The sequence below is a fragment of the Cricetulus griseus genome, chromosome 8 (genome assembly GCF_003668045.3).
Source record: "Cricetulus griseus strain 17A/GY chromosome 8, alternate assembly CriGri-PICRH-1.0, whole genome shotgun sequence".
Lineage (NCBI taxonomy): Eukaryota > Metazoa > Chordata > Mammalia > Rodentia > Cricetidae > Cricetulus > Cricetulus griseus.
The window spans coordinates 55,836,471-55,858,747 of NC_048601.1; the positions used below are offsets into that span (position 1 = coordinate 55,836,471).

General features: G+C 45.5%; 1 protein-coding gene across 5 annotated transcripts in view; it reads left to right on the forward strand.

The window, feature by feature from the left end:
- Positions 1-22,277, forward strand: part of Arhgap25 (Rho GTPase activating protein 25) — a 97,849-nt gene that overhangs the window by 73,505 nt on the left and 2,067 nt on the right. For all 5 annotated transcript variants that reach the window (XM_027428727.2, XM_027428726.2, XM_027428725.2 and 2 more), the window contains 6 exons: positions 6,938-7,145; positions 12,735-12,867; positions 14,838-14,911; positions 16,229-16,350; positions 17,092-17,288; positions 20,149-20,681. In XM_027428727.2, the coding sequence (XP_027284528.1) occupies positions 6,938-7,145; positions 12,735-12,867; positions 14,838-14,911; positions 16,229-16,350; positions 17,092-17,288; positions 20,149-20,681 (1,267 nt within the window). The remainder of the gene's footprint in view (positions 1-6,937; positions 7,146-12,734; positions 12,868-14,837; positions 14,912-16,228; positions 16,351-17,091; positions 17,289-20,148; positions 20,682-22,277) is intronic.

The window sequence follows — 22,277 nt, forward strand, 5'->3', positions numbered from 1 at the left end:
GCTGTTCCCCTAAACAAAAAATAAACAAAGACAAGGACCCCCCAGAGTGAGACCAGAACAGTTGGACAGTTGGTGCAGTTCAGTGTGTGTGTGTGTGTGTGTGTGTGTGTGTGTGTGTGTGTGTGTGTTGGGGGTGGGTGTTACACTCTGGGGTCTGCTTTGGATGCCACACTCCTATGGTCTGCGATGAGGAATGATCAAACTGGCCCTCGTGTCCTTAGGGCATATGATGAGTTCTCCATAGAGGGAATGGCTTTGGCTGAGTTCTAAGCTACAGATCTGAAGTTTGGAGGAAGTGAGCAGGGACAGGGAAGAGGGTGCCCGGAACAAACTAATGTTTGGGGGTCAGGGAGACAGGAAGCAGCATTGGAGGAAGGTGAGCATAGACAATGAGGAACCCAGAGAGGGTAGTTCCAGGAACCACCAGGAAGTGTTACGAGATGGGGGATGTGACCTACTATGCCCCAAGCTGCTGACTGAACAGCGGAGGTGAGCCCTAGAAATCTGAGCCCACAATGACAAAATGAGAAGACCACCGGTCTCCCTGACAAGAGGGAGTTTGGAGAAATGCTGAGCAGAGGGAAGTGGGGAAGGGAGACAGCAGGTGGGACGCTCCTGAGGTCTAAGGAGATAAAAATAGGTGAACCAGACGGGCTGTCTGTCTCTGAGGCGCTCACAACCCATGGAAGAGTGCTGCTTAAATAAATCATCACAAAATACATAAGACGTGATAAAAGAAGGGCTGAATGCTGAAAGCTGGGGATTCAGAGACAGCTCCGTCCCCTCCCCAAGTCTTCTAAATGCAGGAAGACTGGGTATCTAGGGGCATAAGAGGAAGCGAATCAGCTTTCAAGTTTTTAAGTGCAAGCCTACTTTTTATTCTGACACGATCTAAAGCTTCCAAGATCCTGAAGATGATTTGCTGAACGATTTTGTGCATTCTGCAGAAGAAGACACTGGGAGAATCACTGTTCTGTGTGTCCTGACGGAAATAGGGAGGGAGAGGGGGGAGGGGAGGGAGCTGTAGTGGTTACTGGTTTTTAGGTGCCACCTAAATGTTCGAAGACATATAAAGGAGGCATGGGGGACCATCAGGATAAGAATGGAGGTTTTGTAGGCAATGGAGAGGAATTGAAAGAAAGACAACACAACACTATCAGTGTTTGGAGAAGATCAGCAGACACAGAATCACCCAGAGTCCAAAGTAGGATTTGGCCACTGCGACAGCATCAGAAATAACCAATAAGTTTGAATGCAAGAGGCGAGCGACAGAAACTAAGCTATGATGGGTTGAGAGGTTGGGAACTGAAAAAATTCAATGGGCTGTGAGGCAGGAAATGCCTTCGGAAGTAGACACATGTTTTGTGAGTACAATGTCAATTAAGAAAAGCTAAGAATTGCTGCTTTGCAGAACTGAGGTAAAGGATTATTCTGTATAAATTGGCAAAGGTGTAGATGCTCTTGGCTCTTCATATCCAGAGGGAAAATGTTACCACACAAAGTGTAAGAGGTGGAAAGAATGGAGCTGGTGGGTTCAGAAAGCAGCAAGTGGGAGGAAGAACAGGCCTCTTCTTCCTCTGAGAGAGGAAGACTCTGTTGAGGAGGAGGGTGAAGAGGCAGGGCCTGGGCAGCCAGCTTTGGTTACCTGTTCCCTCCTGAAGGAGTCACCTGACCTGAGGAAGCCGGGAGGAGAGCAGACAGTGAGCACAAAGGTGGAGAGCTCAAGAGCAGTGAAGATTGAGAGCCAAGGTCTCCCGAAGCCTGCAATGGCACAGTTCTAGGATGAGGCACCAGCCCTGTGTAATATGCCCTCGTAGTTCTCAGTGGCCTGACAAAGTCAGACCTGACAGGGTAGGGTTGTTGGAGGAGAAAGTAATATTGAGAAATGGATTTCCTGGTAAGAACAGCACAGGGACTGCTGAGTGTGGCAAAAAGGGTGCAGACTGGGACTTCGAGGAAGACAGAAATCAGACTTCTCTTGGCTTTCAGTGTACTTGGGCTATTTGTCCCATCTGGATCTACAATCCATGCCTCAGAAGACATCTGTCTTTCCCTCTGACAGTGGCTCTCTGTACCTCTCAGAGTAAATTTCCCAGTGTGTCATGACAGTCTGTGTTTTAAGTCATATCATTTCCACCATGATCTTCTGGCACGGTGGAAATACCCATCCAGCTCCTTCATAGCAAACAGAAGCCCAGTTCTGTGTGGTCTCGATCACTCTCATTGTCTTGGCATTTTTTGTGTGGTCCATTCATTTTCATAATGGGAAGTTGGCTAATTGGAGGCAACGACAAGGTCTTTGTGCTCCTTGTCATTCCACAAGGAATGCTGCTGGCTCGAGTCAGACACCTGATGACTGCTACAGAGGAAATTGGATTAATTTATGTGATGACTGCTAGTGTTCCAACTAAAGAAATGCCAGAATAACCATGAGTTTTAGAAAATACTTGTTTAAAGATATTAACCTAGTAAGTAATTCAGTAAAATCTGTTGCTCATTCTCCTTGTGCCTGGTTCACTGGGGGAAGAAAAGAGACCTCATCTGTGTTTCCTAACCATGGGAAGTTATGGTGACATTCCCAGACATGGACACATAATTCATAATAGCTCTATGTGAGGGGGATGGAATGAGCAGAGAGGAAGAAGGGCACACGCAGTGGGGATGTATTTTCTCTACCTGAGAACAAGAAGGCCTGGCAGAGATGATGGTGTTGAAAAAGTCCCAGTACAGACAAAGAGAATCCCAGGAGGCAGGGAAGGGGGCAGGTGTGGGAGGAGAAGAGTGTTTGAGGACAGAAACTGGGGAGCATTATGTTTTGGGAGCATCAGAGTGAGGTACCTTTGAATACAAGTTAGTGGGTCATACAAAAATGGTAGGTGGATTTCAGGCCAGTACTGAGACACACTAAAGCCAAACAGGCAATGTCTGGACAGATTCAGGATCAGAGCCAATACCCTCTGCCAGGAGGGAGGAGCCATCAGGCATTGAGGGCTAGTTGAAGAACTGAGGAAGAGATTATGACCTCAAACGCAGGGCAGTGGTGTTCTGACAGACCAGTGGGTTTGAGAAGTAAGTACCAGAGAGTTTTGAAAATGCCAAATACTGGATGGAGCAGAGGCCAGGAGGACATGAGAATTCAGGAGTCCAATACCGTTCTTCACAGGCAGAATCCATATTAACCAATATCTGAATAGAGAACAGCCAGAGAGTCATGGGAGAACCAAGAGACTGCAAAGGGCCGGCTTCTAGGACAGAGTCCAGGTGTGGACAGAACTGCAGCTATCACCCTCTGAACCTGAAGGGTACATAGGAGCCTTGGGGCTTGTGGGAAGAACAGGTGGGCAGTGGCTGTCTTCATTGAGATCTAATCAGGCTCAGGGGTGGGGAAATAACAGAGCTGGGTGCTGACAGAGCCAAGGTAGAGCTGGCCCACGCTTGCTTTGCTGGAGGCTGTGTAATTTGGAAAAAATAGTTTTGTAAAGCAATTTGCATACCATTGGGTCAAACCACTTGACCCTGTATAGTTCAACATGCAGAAAGTTGCCTCAAGAAAATGGCTCAAAAGCATAAAAGAGCTGTGCTCATCTATCCAAACACTAACTAATTAATCTAACAATAACCAAATGTTATGCCTTCGTATGTGGACATTCCAGTGAACATGTTCACCACGGCTGAGCTTTGGAAAGTAGAGGAAGCACTCTGAATTCTACCAGAGGCCTTAATGGCTAAACTCTGTATGAGAAAACCCGGTGATGGGCTCTTGTACTTCGATGCTCCATGCCACCACCAGAATTCAGTTCTTGATTTTTCTGTGTCACCTTTAAAGAATTTAGAATGATATTAAACAAGGCCTGAAGACAAATCATTTGAATTTCCCCAGGCTGTCCATTTGGGGCTGTTTCTGTCAGTCCCATTCTGAGCATTCCCCCACCCCACCAGTTTTTACATATCCAAGATAACACTCAGCGTCTGCTGAGCCCCATGTGCCAGGAAACTTGTCAGGTACTCTGCTAAGCATTGCTCATTCATTTCTTTTTGACAGAAGTCCCGAGGTGACAACCTGGTCACAGTCACTTCACAGTCAATCACACTGAGCCTTGGAGGCATTAGTAAACTTGCTAGATCAGTAGCTGGGGCAGGGCACATTCAGAAGCCATGCCTGGCCCTGAGGCCCTGGGATGCAGTGGGCTGTCTGTCATAATGTAATGGAAATAAACTGCTTTCTCAGTGAGAAACACACTTAGAGATGAAGGAAAGCTCTTTATTAGTGCTTGGCTGTCTGGGGCTAATGGCCAGTGAAGAGTCGACTCCCCAGTACAAGGTTTCATTAGCTTCCATGCAACTCAGGTTATGCATTTTACATACGCTGCCATCCCTACATCTCTCTTAGGTCCAGGCCCCAGGTTCCATTTCAATAGCTTAAACAGAGTCAGGAGACTGCAAGTCTGCCTGCTTAGGCAGGTAGGAGATTTACACAGCAAATATGTTACATATTGCCAGAATTATTTTAAGCATGCCACTGTTCTCTTTCAAATAGTTGCTAGCCAGGGCCATCTTGCCATCTGGCAGGATTATGTCTTTCCTGATAAGAGCACAGGGGGTTTAATGGCAGCACATGACTTAATGATAGTGGCCCTGCGCTGCCCCCCTTGTGCTGCCCCTTAGAGGTATGTCTTTATAGTGGGAGTGGAGTCTGTCTTCATCACTGTTCTGTTGCTGTCAAAAGAACATGGCAGCTCTTACAAGAGAAAGCATGTAATTGGGGCTGGCTTATAGTTTCAGAAGTTGAGTCTATTATCATCAAGGTGGGGAGCATGGCAGCGTGCAGGCAGACACGGTGCTGGAGAAGGAGTTCTACATCTGGATCTGCAGGCAGCAGGGCCTGGCTTGGGCTTTGGAAACCTCAAAGCCCACCCTCAGTGACACACTTCCTCCAACAAGGCCACATCTCCTAATCCTTTCAAATAGTGCACTCCCTAGTGACCAAACATTCAAATCTATGAGCCTGTGGAGCCATTCTCTTTCAAACTGCCACATAGCCTAATGACTGGCCAACCCCAGTAAATACGCATTTACATCCTTGCACCTTAAATTTCTCTTATCTCTAACAGGCTGGTTAGCATGCTACTTATTTGGGGGCGGGGTGTCTTAGAGGCAGTGCTCCTATACCTATTTTACTTGTCTGATTTAATGTTTACTAAGCAAATCTATCAGTAAGTCCTTTATAATACCAATTATATCACTTTGAGTTTCTTCTGCATCAATAATACTCCATCCAAGAGCTATAAACTAACAAAATCCCCAGTGCCAGCCAGGCATAAAAAATCTCCTGTTGAGCTGTTGGCCAGGGCAGTAGAAGAGACTCCCCAAAGATAGGTTACTGCGGTTGTCCTTAGTTTCCTCCCAGAATGTGAATGTAAAACCCTATTGCTGAAGACACCACATGCACTAGACATAAGACTTAGATGAACCGAGCTGGCACTGACTTGGAAGCTCTTCCCTGAGGACCAGCTGTCTTAGCAGCAAAAGGTGTTACACAACCTGCCAAAGGAGAAAAGTAATCAATAGTCCTGCCCAACTGTAAAGCCACAGCAATGAGATGGCAAGATATCCCCAAGGGTGCAATCATGGCACTTATATTTTGGGGGCAACCAACAACTGTCTAATTGGATTGAAGACCTGCTCAATAGGAAGGAATTCATGCCTGATAATATAAAGCTCGCCAACTACTCATGGCTGGTGAGGTATTGGACCCTAGAGGAAAACATATTACTTCCATTTCCACACCAGTATAATTCCTAACTGCATTCTAATACTTACCATTATATCCACAGATGATTGTGGTTCTCACCCCTCATCAAAGAACTTCTTTTGGCAGCAGTTGGAGATCATTATAGAAGTTCACATCTGGTCCAAAATTCAGAGAACAACTGACATGTGGTGCCCAACCCCAAATAATACATCGAAAACACAAACATGAAAGAGGGGGTGGGCAAAAGACTGTAGGAGCTGGGATGCCAGAACCTCTGCTGGGAGGTAGTGTCCGCTGTGTATGACCGGGAGTATATATCCATGCACGTTCAAAACTGTGGTCAAATAAGCATGACCTGAACAATGGCAATGCCACTTGACATGCCAGTGTTGATACAGGAAATCTTACCCCTAGATGAAGAGCTACAGGCCATCAATGGCTTCTGAGAGAGAGAGAGAGAGAGAGAGAGAGAGAGAGAGAGAGAGAGAGAGAATTAGTCTATCCCAGGGACAAGTCCCTCTGATAGATTATGCAATCCCAAGTGGGCAGCCCTAAACAAATACATAGAGCAAAACTAAATGCACTGAATGGATTTAGCAGTGTGTGTGTGTGTGTGTGTGTGTGTGTGTGTGTGTGTGTGTACTTGTGCACATGCATGTGTATATAAAACAATAATTAGAGCAGAAGAGATGATGAATTTGAGGGAGTAGCAGGGCACATGGGAAGAGCTGGACGTGGAAGAGCGAGGGACATAAATGATGTAAATACAATATTCACGTATGAAATTCTCAAAAATTATATTAAAAATGAACAATATGTTTAAAGAAAGAAGGAACTGGAGAGATTCCTTAGTGGTTAGGAACACTGAGTACTCTTCCAGAGGAACTGGTTTTGATTGGATTCCCAGGGACAATACAGCGGCTTACAACCACTTGTAACTTGGGTCCCAGGGGAATCTAATGCTCTCATTGGCCTCCAAGGGCACTCATGCATGTGGTACACAGACATACATACAAGCAAAACACCCATGTGTAAAATAATAATAATAATAATAATAATAATAATAATAATAACAACAACAACAATAATAATAGTTTTAAAAAGAGAAGAAATGTGCAAAGCCTCTGACTACCCATTGACTCAATGTTCAGAATAACTCAGGGGCCCCACATTTCTTCTTCTCAGCGGTGTTCGGCCAGCGCCTGGATGAGACTGTGGCCTATGAGCAGAAGTTCGGCCCTCACCTGGTGCCCATCCTGGTGGAGAAGTGTGCAGAGTTCATCCTGGAGCATGGTGTGAGTGAAGAGGGCATCTTCCGCCTGCCTGGGCAGGACAACTTAGTGAAGCAGCTGAGAGATGCTTTCGATGCGGGGGAACGGCCTTCTTTTGACAGGTATGCTGTCCTTACCCGCACTGTCCCATCTACCTCTACCCTGCCCAGATGACGGACAGAGGACCCAGTGGAGCCAGGAGCCTTCAAAGGCTTCAAAAGCCCTGGATCACAATAGGAAGAGGAGTTCTGTTCAACACCCTGGGCTTTGGGACCTGGGCACAGTTAGGAGAGTGTGCAGACAATTTATACGACACACTATGTTCTGGGCAGATTCAGGGGATGCTTAGGAAGGACATGAGGGAAGGGGAGATACGGAGCTTCGGGGAAAAGCTGAGGCTTAGCCTAGGAACACTCAGCACCCCCATCATGCAGATGAGAAGCATGAAGAGTGTAAACATGTGGGAGAGGACCGCCCCCTCTGTGTCCACAGGGACCAGCAGTCTTCTCCAGCATCCCAGGAGTGGCCACAACTAGTAATTCTCCTAAGTCTCCAAGACCACAATACTGTGTGATTCTAAACTCAGCTCTGAGTCATCTGGAGCCATGCCCCACCATGGTAGCCTGGTATTCGCTCTTATCCTCACCAAAGGTTTTCCAGCCCTACACGAGGCACATTTGGTGTGGTGACAATTCCTGCAGTCAGTTTCTCTTGCTCTCCAGGCACCCAACATGGATGTCCTTCTCTACTATGCAGCTGGTGCAGCCCCACCACACACTGCATGCCCAGCTGGTGCAGCTCCAATACACACTGCATGCTTAGCAGGTCCAGGCCCACATTCACACTGCACACTCTGTTGACTGTGCAGTACCTGACTGCCTGCGTGCACTTGTCCTGCTGGCTTAAGACGGATCACTCTTACCAAGTCAGCAGCTCAGCAAACAGGATTTGGTACAATGGGCCTGAACACTCCCCAGTTTACACATGTTGAAATCCCCTAGAGTTATTTAGGATGGAGGGGAAGTTAAGAAGGTCTGAGTCATTCTTATGCAGAAGTCTCCTCGTTCTTCCCCTTCAGCCCCTTCTGTCCACCGTGCAGTTGTTTTTCCTCCAAAGCATCTCTGAGGCCCATAGGTTTCTCCCTATGCCTACTCTGCCACGGTCTTAGTTTGGCCCACAATATGACTCTCTCTTCCACCCTTAGCAGTCTATAGGCTAATTTACCCATGTGGTTTAGACAAGCAGCAGTATAGTTTCCACTGGAACCACAGCAAGTTATGGGCCCTTTGAACAGCACAATCATAGTTCATAAGCAGGCGTCTGTTCAAGAATGCTCACCTTCATTGTATTCAATTTTCTTTTTCATTTTGAAATTATGTTTGGGTTGATCAAAAGATATAATTGGTTTATTGCTTAAAGAGTAAAGTCAGGATGCCAAAGGAAAGGACAGAGGTTATTATGGGATTTGCCAAATAACCCCTTGGATGCCAGTTTGAGTTCTGCCAGGTCAGTGTCCGGAGTGGCGCTGTAGTCTTTGATTCCCATGAAATTCGGGAGCCCAGAAGGAGGAGGAAAGCTGCCCCCTCACATACATGCAATCACACACAATGCACACACACACATACACAATCTCACACACACACACACACACACACACACACACACACACACACACACACACACACATAATTTTCTCACACCCACACAGAGGGGAGAGAGAGAGAGAGAGAGGAGAGAGAGAGAGAGAGAGAGAGAGAGAGAGTCATTCCAGGGCCATCTCCTGGGTCCACATGCCCCTTGAGTGGACAAACCTTGTTTGGAGAAGAATATAGGATTTCTTTTTTTGTTCTTGTCATTTAGCTAACTTCCAACATGTTTAGGGCCAAGGCTAAGAGTGTGTCCCAGCACCTATAGGTGACCATGGCTTAGCACCTCACAGGCTTTTGCCACAGGCACAGCTGTGGAGTAAGCTACACCTCTCCTATAGTTACAGCTTTTCTGAACCCTGAACATATTTTTTTCTTTTGGGAGACCGGCCTCCAGAGACAGGAGAAGCAGGAGAGAGAAGCAAGGAAAGAGTGGGAGAGAGAGGAAAGAGGGGGAGGGGGAGAGGAGCCGACAGAGAGGGGGAGGGAAAGAAAGAGAGCGGAACATAATTTTTACCAGTCAGTTACAGGAGTTGGAAGGTCAAGAAGGCCCTTCCTGGCACCTCCAACCTTCCTGGGGCCAGTGGGTGGTCCCTAGTTCTTTCACAAAGTCATACCCTTATTTCTGTCAGATCATCTGCTACTTTTTCACCTGAACAAAAGAAACACGGGTCTCTTGCTTGATGAGATTCTCACCAAATAGAGAAAAACAAATATAAAGCCTCCTGTATGGCTAGGGCAGGTGGCTCAGTGGCTAAGGAAGAAGAAAAGATGAGGGTGGGGGTTCAGATCCAAGAAGAAAAGATGAGGGTGGGGGTTCAGATCCCCACCAGTGAATGGCAGGGCACGGTGGCCTGTCTATAATCCAGTCCTCCAGAAGCAGGGACAGGAGACCACCCTGAGCTATCCGGATAGCTAGACTAGCCAATCTTTGAGCTTTTGTGTTCATGTGAAGGACCTTGCCTCACTACATAAGGTGGGAAGAAATCAAGGCAGGCCCCCATGTCAACATCTGTCCCCCACAGAAACATGCACGCACATGTATATGTACCCACACACATGTAAACATGCATAAATACACACATCACACACATACACATGCAAAAACTGTTTTAAAAGTCACTGTACTGGTTTTTACTGGACATGGATGCCTCCTGGTCATAACATTGATGTCCCTCCCATCCCTGAGCCCCTCTGTGAGAATGGACAGTTGTACTGCATGGTGCACAGGAGAGCTCCAAGGCAACCTGGCAAGGCCACCTAAGAGGGGTCAGAGCTCAGAACTGACAAAGAAAGTTATTTAATATTGATTCTTTAGTTTGGAGGGACAGTCAACTCAAGAGAAGGAAGTGATCCTGGAGACTCAGACCATGAGGGTGACCCCCAAGTCATCACTAATACAGTGGGGATGACATTATGCCCTCAATACATAGAAATCGGTGCAAGTTCTATTGTGTTCGTGCTAGAACTGACAAGTAGAGATAACAGTATTTAGATAGAGGGAGCCTGACATGGTCTGGTGGAACTAGAGAAGTCCTTGAGAAAATGACATTGATGATGAGACCTAATAAACCAAAATAAGAAGTTGGTCAGGCTAATCTCAGGCACCATCAGCATTATCCTTGTCAAAATTAAGAGTTTCTAAGAATATAATATAATATAATCTCTTTGAATAACCCCTATTGTATTGGTTATAACACTCTTCTTCTTCTTCTTCTTCTTCTTCTTCTTCTTCTTCTTCTTCTTCTTCTTCTTCTTCTTCTTCTTCTTCTTCTTCTTCTTCTTCTTCTTCCTTCTTTTGAGACAGGGTTTCTTTGTGTAGCCCTGGCTGTCCTGGAACTCACTCTGTAGACCAGGCTGGCCTCGAAGTCACAGAGATCCTCCTGCCTCTGCCTTCTGAGTGCTGGTCTTAAAGGTGTATGCCACCACTGTCCTTCCTTTCTATTTATAACTTTGGTTATCTTTGCTGTCTTAGTTTCTTGTGATAAAACTGCTCTTTTTAAAGCTGTAGTTTCTTTTTACAGGTCTGTTTTTCCCCCTTATCACTGATGCTATTTTTCTCACTGAAAATTTCCCCTCTCTGTTCATTCTATGGGTGTGTTTTGTGTGTTGGGGCCATGCCATCAGTGGATAGGATGGAGAGGATGGGGCTGGTGGGGGGGGGAGGCTGGGGAAGGCAGTGACTATCTGAAGTCAGGTGTAGAAGGAGAAGGGATGTGAGCGATTCATTTGAGATGATGGTTGGGACACGGGATCTTCACTATGTATAGGGTAGAAGAGAGGCCACAAACAAGCCGAGTAACTTGACACAGGGTCATTTCGGATAATTCTTCTGTATATTGCCAGGCCATGGTTCTTTTGTCACCTTCTTGGGTTCCTCTCATCACGTTTTCACCAAAAGTGCTTTCCCTGGATGCATTTTTCCCAGGGGTATTTTTAGACAGTGACTCAATAGGGTAGGATGTTTTTAAATATCTATGTTAAGGGAACATCCCTGGTCCAAATTCCCTGCCTTGGATTGCAGATGGTATCCTATGCAGCTGTGTTCTCCATCAGAGGTAGCAAGTTCACAGGCTTCAGAGGCAGGGGGAGGGTGTAATGGGCTGAAGGGGTAGGAATGGGGGGTGGTTTGGTGGGTGGGGGTGGTGTGGAAGTCAAAGCCAGAAATTGCCAACTAAGAACAGAAAAAGAAAAGAAAAGAAACACACACATGTTCATGAGTCAAGTTCTGGTATTATTGTTTGCATTCCCTCAAATGTCTCAATGACAGGCCACACAGTACTTCCCATGTAGCTTAGGAGTGGAGCAACCTATACCACCTGGGTTTATGAACATCGTTCCATGATTTTCATACATAGACCAAATTCCCCAATAGCACATTTCTCAGAACATACCCCTTATTAAGTAACACACTGTTATGTGATAGGTTCAGATTTAGTTTCCTTTTTAGCAGAAAAAATGCAACCACTGTGATTCAGGGGCCAACAGACTTCCCAGGCTGGGTCATGCATTACACTCTTAGGCTCTTCAGGGCATTGTCAGCATCTGTGTTCTCTCACAGTAAGGAAGCAGTGACAGTTTGCAAGTGAACAAGCAGGGTTGTGTTCCTCTACAACCTATTTCATTGATAGTGTAACTTTGAGTGCATATAATTTTCACATAATGAGATAGACAGCTTTGGCTCCCCCCCCCAAGCACTTAAAAAATAATCGTTTTCAGCCAGCAGGCTATAAAAATGCAGCTTACAAGCCAGATCTGCCTCCCGAGTTGAGACAACATTTGTTAGAAACATCAGAAGCTGAACCACAGAGCCTTGCCTTGACACTCATCCGAATGTCACAGACCCTCACGGGGGGGACTGGTGTTCCCTCTCTAGGCTTACACACCTGCACTTTTCAGATCTCCCCCACCGCACAATTACACCTTAAGAGTTTCTATCTCTCTCAAGCTGTCCCTTTCTACACTTGTGACCTACTGAGTCCCGGGCTTCTCCCATGTCAGCACCTACCACGATGTTTAGTAACATCTAAGTGTTATGGCCTGATGGAATAGATATTCCCTCAGGTTTACTACCGAAATAATAAAAAGAATGAAAAAAAGCAAGATAAACGTAAGCTTCCTCGTTGGTATGATCAAACGAACTATTGATGAAATATATGACTGTTTTGAGCACTCAGAGCTGTTTTGAATATTCTGGGAGTAAAGGAGAACAATGGGCCAAGGATATAAAGGAGTTCACACATGCAGAAGATGAGAGACTAATTAGACATCGCTAATTGTGAGGTACTAAGTGGTCCGAAGAAATAAGAAAGCAGAAAAAGATCAAAATAATTAAAGAGCATTTAATGAAAAAGTGAACCTTGATGTTACCTTTGAGGCAGCTACGTAGAAACAGAGGAAGTGGCTGGAGTTGTTCCCGGAGCTGGTATCTGGGTCTGGGACTTTCCCAGACTCTGGTCCTTTGTAACTTGTCCCTCTGTGGTTCATGCTTTGACTTGGTGGCACTTTAGGGTAAGTGAGAGGCCTCTGGGTTCTGCTCTCTAAGTGCAGCTTGTTTTCTTTCAGGGACACAGATGTGCACACAGTGGCCTCCCTATTAAAGCTCTACCTCCGAGACCTCCCAGAGCCCGTGGTTCCCTGGAGCCAGTATGAAGGCTTCCTGCTCTGCGGGCAGCTCATGAATGCCGATGAGGCAAAGGTTGGTGTCTCTCTGGGTTGATTGTCCTACTTAGTAGTGACAGTGAGTCATGGGGGCCATACCCCTTAGTAAGATTGTCACATTGGAGCTTCAGAAGCAGTGCCAGGTCCAATGGTGCCATTCTCATTGGCAAAACAGTACAAAAAACCTGGATTTGACTTTCATTCTTTCATTCGGCCAATTATGCACTATTAGTTGCTGCCACAGTTGTGTGGCAAGATGCCAACAAAAGCAACATAAGGAAGGATGGGTTTATTTGGGCTCCGTTTCAAGATACATTGTATGGTGGCAGAGAAGGCGTGACGGCAGGGAAATTGGAGCTGGTCACACTGCGTCCAGTCAGGGTGCAGGCAGAGATGAATGTCCACGCTCAGCTTGCTTTCCCCTTTTTACCAAAACTCCAGACTCACAGTCAGGGTGGGCCTTCCCTCCTCCACTAGAGCTCTCTGGACACACTCTTGCAGATGTACACAGAAGTCTGGCTCCATTGGTCATTCTACAGCCACCTCGTACATAGTCTGTGAGGCTCAGTATATTTACTTAAAGCAATAGGATTTCTGTGGTGATGTAACCTCTAGTCACATGTGATAGCATGTCCACAAAATATGGCTAATATACCAGAAGAGCCACATTCTTAATTTTAATTAAAGTGAGTAGCAACATGTGACAATTGGCACATATGTTGGGCAGCACAAACTTAGACAATGCTCTTGTCAGCTTTTCCTGGGATTGTTTGGAGGACCAAGGCATGAGAAACTAACTAGTAACTTCAAGATTTTTTTTTTTTTTGAATTGGGTAGTTCCCTATTTTTCAGTATCTGTGATATAGTCTGAGTCTCAGGATATCCAGGGCAGTGAGAAAACAGACTTCCCTGTCTGGACTGCTGGTGGGGAGCCATGATTATGAAGAGCCTGGCACAAAGGAGCATTTTACATCTCAAAGCAAGGATAGAAAGAGGACTTTGATGATGCAGCCAACGTGTAGCTGTTTTTCAAGAAAAAATAAGGCCTCACAGTCTACCTGAGTTGTGGGTGTTGTAGGGGAGAGAGAGGATATGAAAGCCCTTGATTTACAGGGGCATTTCAGATCTCCTTTGTGAATGATATAAAATAAAACTTGAAAAACACCTAAAAAGAGTCATGCTAGATGCCATCCCACACATCATCAGAGGGTGCTCACAGGCTCGGTGGGTAGCTGCAGCTGGCAAGAGCAATGAGCCCATCCTTTCTCTCCCTGGCACAGGCTGTCTGTGAATGGCCACCTCTGACATCTATAGCTATGGTAGAACTTGAACCGCCCAATCCCAGTGTGTGCCTTCCAGCTCAGCCAGTCTGGCCTACATCCCAGAAGTTCTCAGCAAGACCATGGGGCTTTAAAGTCACCACAGAAGAATCCCTTTCTCATCGCTTTTGCAGTCACTCTGAGATATTAGATTGTGGTTTGATTGTTTTTTGGATCATTACACTGCATTCATTGAGCAAGCCATCATGAATGTGAGTTTTCAGGTAGTCTGTTCTTACAGATACTCAAGGTCAGGAGTGGGTGGGCGACATTATTACTAACAGACTTTTTAAATGCGTGGTAGAAAAAAATATAGCAGCTGGGAATGTAGCTCAGTTGGTAGTCTGCTTGCCTAGCATGTATAGAGCCCCGGGTTTCATCCTCAGCCTGGCACACTCTGGGTAAGGCAGCACACACTTGTAATCTCAGCACTCCTGGATGCAGGAGGCTCAGAAGTTCAAGGTCATTATTGGCTACATAGGGAGTTCAAGACCAGTCTGGGCTTCAATTCATAGTTTATGAATTCCCAGAATTTTAATTTCAAAATATTTTAATTCGAAGACCTGTGTGGGAACAGGAGTGACAAGCAAAGTGTTTTTCCTGCACAGACACACCAGCTATGTCCCTACGTTCATTGCTAATGATCCGGCAGCAGGATTGCTTACTAGTGTCAAAACTCTCTTCCCAGGCTCAGCAGGAGTTGGTGAAGCAACTTTCCATTCTTCCTCGTGACAACTACAGTCTCCTGAGCTACATTTGCAGGTGAGTCTCCCATGTGGAATCACAGTCTCCAGACACAGCAGAAAGGAACCCTAGTTAGTAGAGGAAGCCATTTCTCTCAGATCATAGATTCTGGTGCAGAACTGTAGGTCAACTCCATTCACGCAGCACTGAGCGGGCGTTCGTTCTTTCTGCATGAGATCATCGGGGATCCCTAAGAACCTGCACACAGAGTGAACATATTCCTTCCTTCTGACCTGCCCCAGAGCATGCAAGAGAACAAAACGAGCACCCTGAAGACATTCATTCTAGGCCACCATTTATATTTTCTGAAGCCCTTTCTGAGGATCTACTGGGTGAGGTGCTTGCAGGTGGACCAGCCCAGATCTGCTGTGCTGGGCATCTTCACCCCATACATACCTCAATTTTGTCTTTGATTTTTCAAAAATAAAAAACACTGTGATACAATTTCTAAATTATAAAGATGTTTCTGACTTAATCTGGAAACCACAAAGATAGAACAACTGTAAATAAGAATCAAAACTAGATGCAACCCCCTGTCTAGTGACATCTCCTCTTGAGTGTTTTCTCTTCTCATGAATCTTATCTTATATCCGTGTAACTATGGAGGAATGCTTTAGATCCAACTGAAAAGTGTGGCCTTTATCATAAAATAAATTATCCCATAATATGTCATTTTTCATCATGTGAATATATAATTTTTTATTTTTCAAATTTGAAGTTTTATGGTATTTCAGTCTAACCACTTTCCAATGTTTTGCTTGTTTGTTTGTTTTTTAAATCCAGAATTCCCTTACTGATGTGCTAAGTCATTTTGTTTTTTCCAACCATCTGAGGATTTCAGGCCTCTGATGGGTGGAAGTATAGTGGAACTTGCTGGTTAAGCACCGGGCACCTGCTGAGAGAGAGATACCCCACTCTCCAGTCAGAGGATGAGTGTGAGGAGGCACTATGGATTCCCCCGCCATCTCTGAGACCTCCTCACTGACACATTTTTTTCTCTTTAGAGACATGGATGGGGTGGATACTGAGAAGCGAATGGTAAAAGCAAAACACTGAAGCTGTTGAAACATCTGAGTCCTTCTAGTCACCTCTTCTTCCCAAACAACCTCTGCTGTGAGATTTTCCACCTCCAGCCCACACCTCCCCTGGCTCCTCACCCCTCCTTAGTCTGTGAAGTTCCAGATTCCAGTTAAACTCTTGCAGGCAGAGCCAGTTCACTCCATTCCTGAAACAGGGGAAAGAGCTAGGATTCAACAAGTGTACCGTTGGGTTCAGGGATTGCTCTCTCCTGGCCACTTCCTGTTGTCTAAGGCGGGGTTTCCTGGCTGCCCACAGATTTTTGCATGAAATCCAGCTGAACTGTGCCGTCAACAAGATGAGCGTGGACAACCTGGCCACTGTGATTGGAGTGAACCTCATCAGGTCAAAGGTGGAGGACCCAGCTGTGATCATGAGAGGTACATAGGCCGATCCTCCTATGGAGAGGCGCCCAGGACGTGACAGGGAGAACACTGCCCCCTAGTGTCAGTGTCTTGCTTTGCAGCTTACCAAGCTTGCCACTTGCCATCTCTTCTGACTGGTATTAACAGGAATTATATCTCCTGCCCAGTGGACACACAGCACATTAGTCTAACCTCAAACCAATTCACTGGTATTTCCCAGTCTTTTGCATGACTTTAAAATACCCTTAGCCAAGAAGGGCAAACAGGGTTTTGTTTTATAAGCCTGTTTACAAAAAGGCTGCTGTAAAGCTAGGCTGAAAAGTTTTCCAAGGTTGTGTCTTGGCTTGATCAAAAGTCCTGGCCAGGCGGACTCGTGTCTGCCATGAACGTGGCAAGGAAGTGTTCCTGACACACATTGGCTTGGGGTGCAATAAGAGGACAGACGTCACATTGAAGACCATAGCAGGAAAGAAAGTTGCCTGTTCTCTTGACTGGTAAAACCTGATTCAGGCAATATAGGTGGAAAATGTCCTCAACAGCTCTTTGTTCACCCTTCCCCTAATATGTCTTTATTTTAGTACATCTTCTCACCAAAAATATTCTACTCCAAATAATTAAGAAGGGTCTCATGAAGTGCAAATGAGGCCTGTGGTTTTCTGGCTAGTGTGGGAGCACCCTCACGGAGCGTGGCAACCCTGGAGCGCTTCCAGGCTCCTGTTCTATGGACCAGCACTACAAGTCTCTTATTTCCTTCAGGGACTCCTCAGATCCAAAGAGTGATGACCATGATGATCAGAGACCACGAAGTCCTCTTCCCCAAGTCTAAGGATGCGCCACTGTCACCCCCTGTCCAGAAAAATGATGCTAAGAAGGCTCCAGTGCCCCGGAGCTCTGTAGGATGGGATGCCACAGAAGACCCACCACTCTCCAGGACAGACAGCTTCAATAACACGGTAAGACACCTGCTGCCCCACCAGACTCTTCCTTCAGCCTGGTCATTCTGAGGCAGTGACAGATGAGCTGGAACAGATCCATCAGAATACATTGGGAAAACCTGGGGCTAGTGACGTGTGTGAAAATTGTCTGAAGGCTGGGTCTTGGGACCGTTCCTGAAATCTTCTCTAAGACAAAATCCCAGGAAGTTCAACAGAAAAAATAAACGCAGCATTGCATGTTTAAGAGCTGCTGAACATTCCGAGGGCAAGTCCAGAGGGGGTGATGATTCTGAACGTGGTTCCTTCCTCAGAGCAGGGGATGTGTTCGTGTAGTCATCCTCATTCCCTGATAAGCTGTCTCAGCAGTGTCAGCCCCCGGCCTGGACAGAAGGCTCAGAGCTCACGTTCTCAGTGTTGCCAAACTATGTAGTCTCCAAAATATAGACTATTAGAGGGTGACACTGACAAAGGTCAAATATTTTCATGTATTTATAGGAACAGATGTTTTTAAAAAAGGATATGGAGACTTTTTATAGCAGCTTCTTTTTTTTATTTTAAATATGTGGCCAAGTAAAAAAAAAAAAAAAACAAATTTCTAGTTGTCCAAGAAAGCCACCTATGATGTTGTTAAAGATGAGAGAGAGAGAAAAAAAACCAATAAATTGTTGTGGTTGGAGGTTTTGTGTTTTGTTTTGTTGAATCACCTTCCTAACATTCTAAAGCTAATTACAATTCAAAGCGATGCAGGTTTTGTTAGTAAACCCCGCCCCCCCCCAGTCCTTGACAGCCATGGCTCTGCTCCATTACAGTGGCCCTGTAATGACAGGACAACCGCTGTGCTGAGAAGGTAATTGGGTCAGCTCTGGAACTCTGCACATTCACTGTAGCTGAGGATCTGAGGCCAGAGAGGTTGATCAAGGTGGCAACTCTAGAGCAGGGCATCATGCCCGAGGTCCTAGTGCTACTGCTGGAGCAGGGGATTGGCTAGAAAGTACCTCAGCCCCTGACTTTCCCATCTGAGATGGGACTCTTTTTTTCTCTCTCTTTCTTTTCAATTTGATTTTACATACAACCACGTGGTCCAAAAACACCAAATCCTAATAAGTTAGCATCTGAGAAGTTCTGCTCCATGCCTGTGTTTGTTCTTACATGATTGCTGTGAGAAAATACCTGGTAAGAGCTCCTTAGGAAAGTAAAGGTTCAGTTAGCTTACTGTGGCTGGACATTACAGTCCACAAAGGCAGAGAAGCCATGGCAGCCAGGGCTTGGTGCAGCTGGCCACAGTGTATTCACAGTCAGGAGCAAAGAGATGAACTCTGGTGCTCAGCTCCCAATCTCCTTTTTCTTCAGTCCAGGATGCGAGGCCCTGTGATGGTTCTGCCGGCAGCTGAGGTGGGTCTTCCCGCCCCTGTTAATTTACTCTGTTTCTCACAGGCATGCTCCGAGAGGATCGTCTCTGTGGTGATTCTAGAGTATGGCATTGACCATCACACTTCCCTCCTCACTCTCTTCAGTCCTTCCTTTATGCAAATATAAGAAGATGTAAACAGAGACTGTTTTCTTATCTCTCCCTTTTGCACAAAATTATATTTTTTAAATATTCTGTATCTCACATTTTAAAACTTACCAATATTATCCTAGAGACAATAGCACATATTGGTATAGATAGCTACCAACATGACCTTATTTTTTGGCAACTATTTGATGTTCCATTCATTGGCTACACTGTGATCCCCTCCCCAGACCTGGAATGAACAGGTCAGTTCTGCACCACAAACAGGGCTGACGTAAATCATCCTGCCCACACTTTGATTTGTATGCAGACAGATACAATTCTGGGATAAATTCTCAGAAATGGGAGTAGTGAGCAAGAAGATAAATATATTTAGACATGTAATTTTCATAAATGTTACTAGCATCTGTGACATTTTATACTTTCACAGCAGTACATGAGAAGATCTGTCTTTCACCAAGTGTGCTGTCACTTTTAGGGACGTCCCTATCTCATAAAGAACTGATAATTTAGTAATTTCAACCCGAGTTTCTCCTATTATTATGAAAAGAGGCTAAACATCCTTTTATTAAAGTGTCATGGTCAGTTCATTTTTTTCCTTTGTGAACTATTTGTTTTTTTTTTGTTCTTTAAATATTTATTTATTTTATATGTATGTATGTGTGCTTGCTTGAATGTATGAGCACCGACTGCATGCAGGAGCCTGCAGAGGCCAGAAGGGGGCATCAGACCCTGGGAACTGGAGTTACAGGTGGTTGTGAGCTGCTTGTGGGTGCCAGAAACTAAAGGGTCATCTGCAAGAGCACATGCTGCTAAACGCTGAGCCATCTCTCCAGCACAAACTAACTATTCCTGAAGTTCTTCCCATTTCTTCTTGGTCGTTGATACTTTCCTTTTCAATCTACATAAGCTCAGGGCTATGGCCAGCAGGAGTCCATCACCATCTGTGACGTGCATCATAAAGCCATTGCCAGCTTGCTGTTTGGCTTTTCACTGAGTGGACGGCTGCATGTCTGCTTTGCTTTGTTCTTCATTTTGGAGGTAGTGGAAACACACTTAGTGGAGTTCATTGAGCTTCACTTACGGGTCTTGGGCTTTGAGTCACAACTGGCAAAACCTCCTAAGTTCATGGAAGGATCCTAGCTTAGGATTTTCACACCAACGGAGCAAATGATTTTAGTTCACACTTCCTCTTCAGAGTTTGAATGAGTCCCTTAACCATCATATCACTGAGGTGATCCACTAAGGGTGTCACAGGTGTGTGACTGGGAAAAATCTTCCAGGTCTCTAACCCTTATCTTGGGGGCATGGCACACAGAAAGGAAAAAAAAAAACTTATATAATATCCATGGCTATTTTTTCCAGGCAAGTAGTCCTGATGCCACCAGTCCTACAGGACCACAACCAAGTGACCAGCATCAGGAGGACAGTGGGAAAGCCCCCAGGGAAAACCCAGGAGACTGGAAGGTGCAATCTCGGAAAAGGACTCAAACGCTCCCTAACCGGAAGTGTTTCCTGACGTCAGCATTCCAAGGCACCAGTAGCAGCAAACTGGAAATCTTTAAAAACGAGTTCTGGTCTTCATCTTCAGAGGCTAAGACAGGGGAAGGGCACAGGAGAACTGTGTCTCAAGACTTGCGCCACCTTTCCAATGACCAGCGGACTTCTACCTATGATAACGTCCCTGCCCCACTAGGGCCCCCAGGGAGTCCAGCAGGTGTACTCTCTCCTCCTGCCTGTGACTCCAAGAGAGACGTTCTTGGCAGCAGGGACTCTGAAATGGAATCTGGAAGCAAGAGCTCTGGAGAGGATGACCTTGACTCTTTGCAGAGGATGGTCCAGCATCTACAAAAGGAGATAGAAACCCAGAAGCACATGTATGAGGAACAGATTAAAAAGTAAGTCCTGTGAGGAGGGCCACTGAGTACACCTGGCTTCTGGGTTTAGAAGGAAGTATATATTTCCTCCACCTTCTAAAATGTCACAGCATATAGTATTTCAGGGGACAGAGCAATCAGTAGCAACAAAACCTAATAAAGGAAAGGGTAAAGGGAGAAGGATTAGATAGGAAAACTCTACCCTGCTGAATAGATCCATGGCAACTTAAAAATGAGACCCAAGTAGACTTAAGGGTGAATATGTTTAGCTGAGTTGAGGAAACTTTCATAATACCTCATATTAATGTATGTTTTCAGGGCTGACCATCTGGTATTGGATGACAATTGGCGTGCTCTTCTCCTGGGGAAGACTATTTCTCCCCTCTCAGCATCCCTCAGTTGCCTGTTGTTCTTTTTGTAGGTGTGAAGCCTATGGGCCCTTCCCCATTCTCTTTGGCTTGCCTGTGTTTGGGTAGTCATGTTGGTGAGGCTTATGGGTTTAGCTTCTGAGTGCTTGGAGACGTAATCAGAAAACAATCCTCTGGCTCTTATAATCTGTCCACTCCTCCTTCTCCAGTGTTCCCTGAACCTTAGGTGTGGGAATGTTTTGTAGATGTATCCACTAGGAGCAGAATCCATAACTCTGCATTTTGATTCGTTGTGGTTTTATGTAATGGTCTTTGTTGCAAAGAGAGAAGTTTCCTTGATGAGGGGCCAAGACTACACTTATCTGTGGGTGTAAGGATAGATTAGATAGTTGTTAGGGATTACGCTGGTTTAGTAAAGTGGTGGTTGTAGGTTCTATTCCAAGATCCACAACTTCGCTAATCCTGAAGTTAGCTGGGTTTCTGTACCAGGCATGGTTTCCCTGTTGTTGAATGGGTCTTAAGGCTCCTTAGCGGCTGGTTACCACCAACAAATGAATGCCATTACTACATCCTTAAGGTTGTCAATCCATGCTGGTCATTGTTGTGGTTTGTTCCTCGTTCTTCTCCCTTGGCAATTCTTTCTCAGAGAGGCAACTTTAGTCCAACTTGCCCCACAGGAACACCTGTCATAATGAGACTAATGGGCTTTCATATTTATGGATACTTCTATTAAGATTTAGATACCAGAAAGAAAGGCTATTGTAAGTCTCCATCAATTAATTGTTCCATACAGAGGATTGGCTCTCAAGCAAAACATGTCCTTTGTGTGAGAACATGAAATCAAACACTAGACTTATAAGACTTCTGTGATACCTTATCATGGAGCAGATCAGTCCCAGAAAAGGCTCTTATTGTGCCCTAGCCTGAATTGCAGAGCAGGAAAGGACCGACGACCATAGAGATGTCTGGTCCTCCAAATACAGCAGTCTCTGAGAGGCAGGACAATTAGCAGCATGACAGTGCCTTCTAATTGAATCCACATAGGGGTGCCCCATTTATCAGAACATTCAGGAGCCCCAGAAGTATCAAAGTATTCTTGAAGGCCACACAGTTGATTTTTGTGCAGTTGGGTTTGAACCTCGAACCCAGGTCAGTCTGGCTCTCAAGTCCTGTTGATTCTACTCTCTACTGCAATCAGTGTCAAGATCCAGCACAGCATCTCACTCATGTTCTCCCCGAGCCAGAAGAG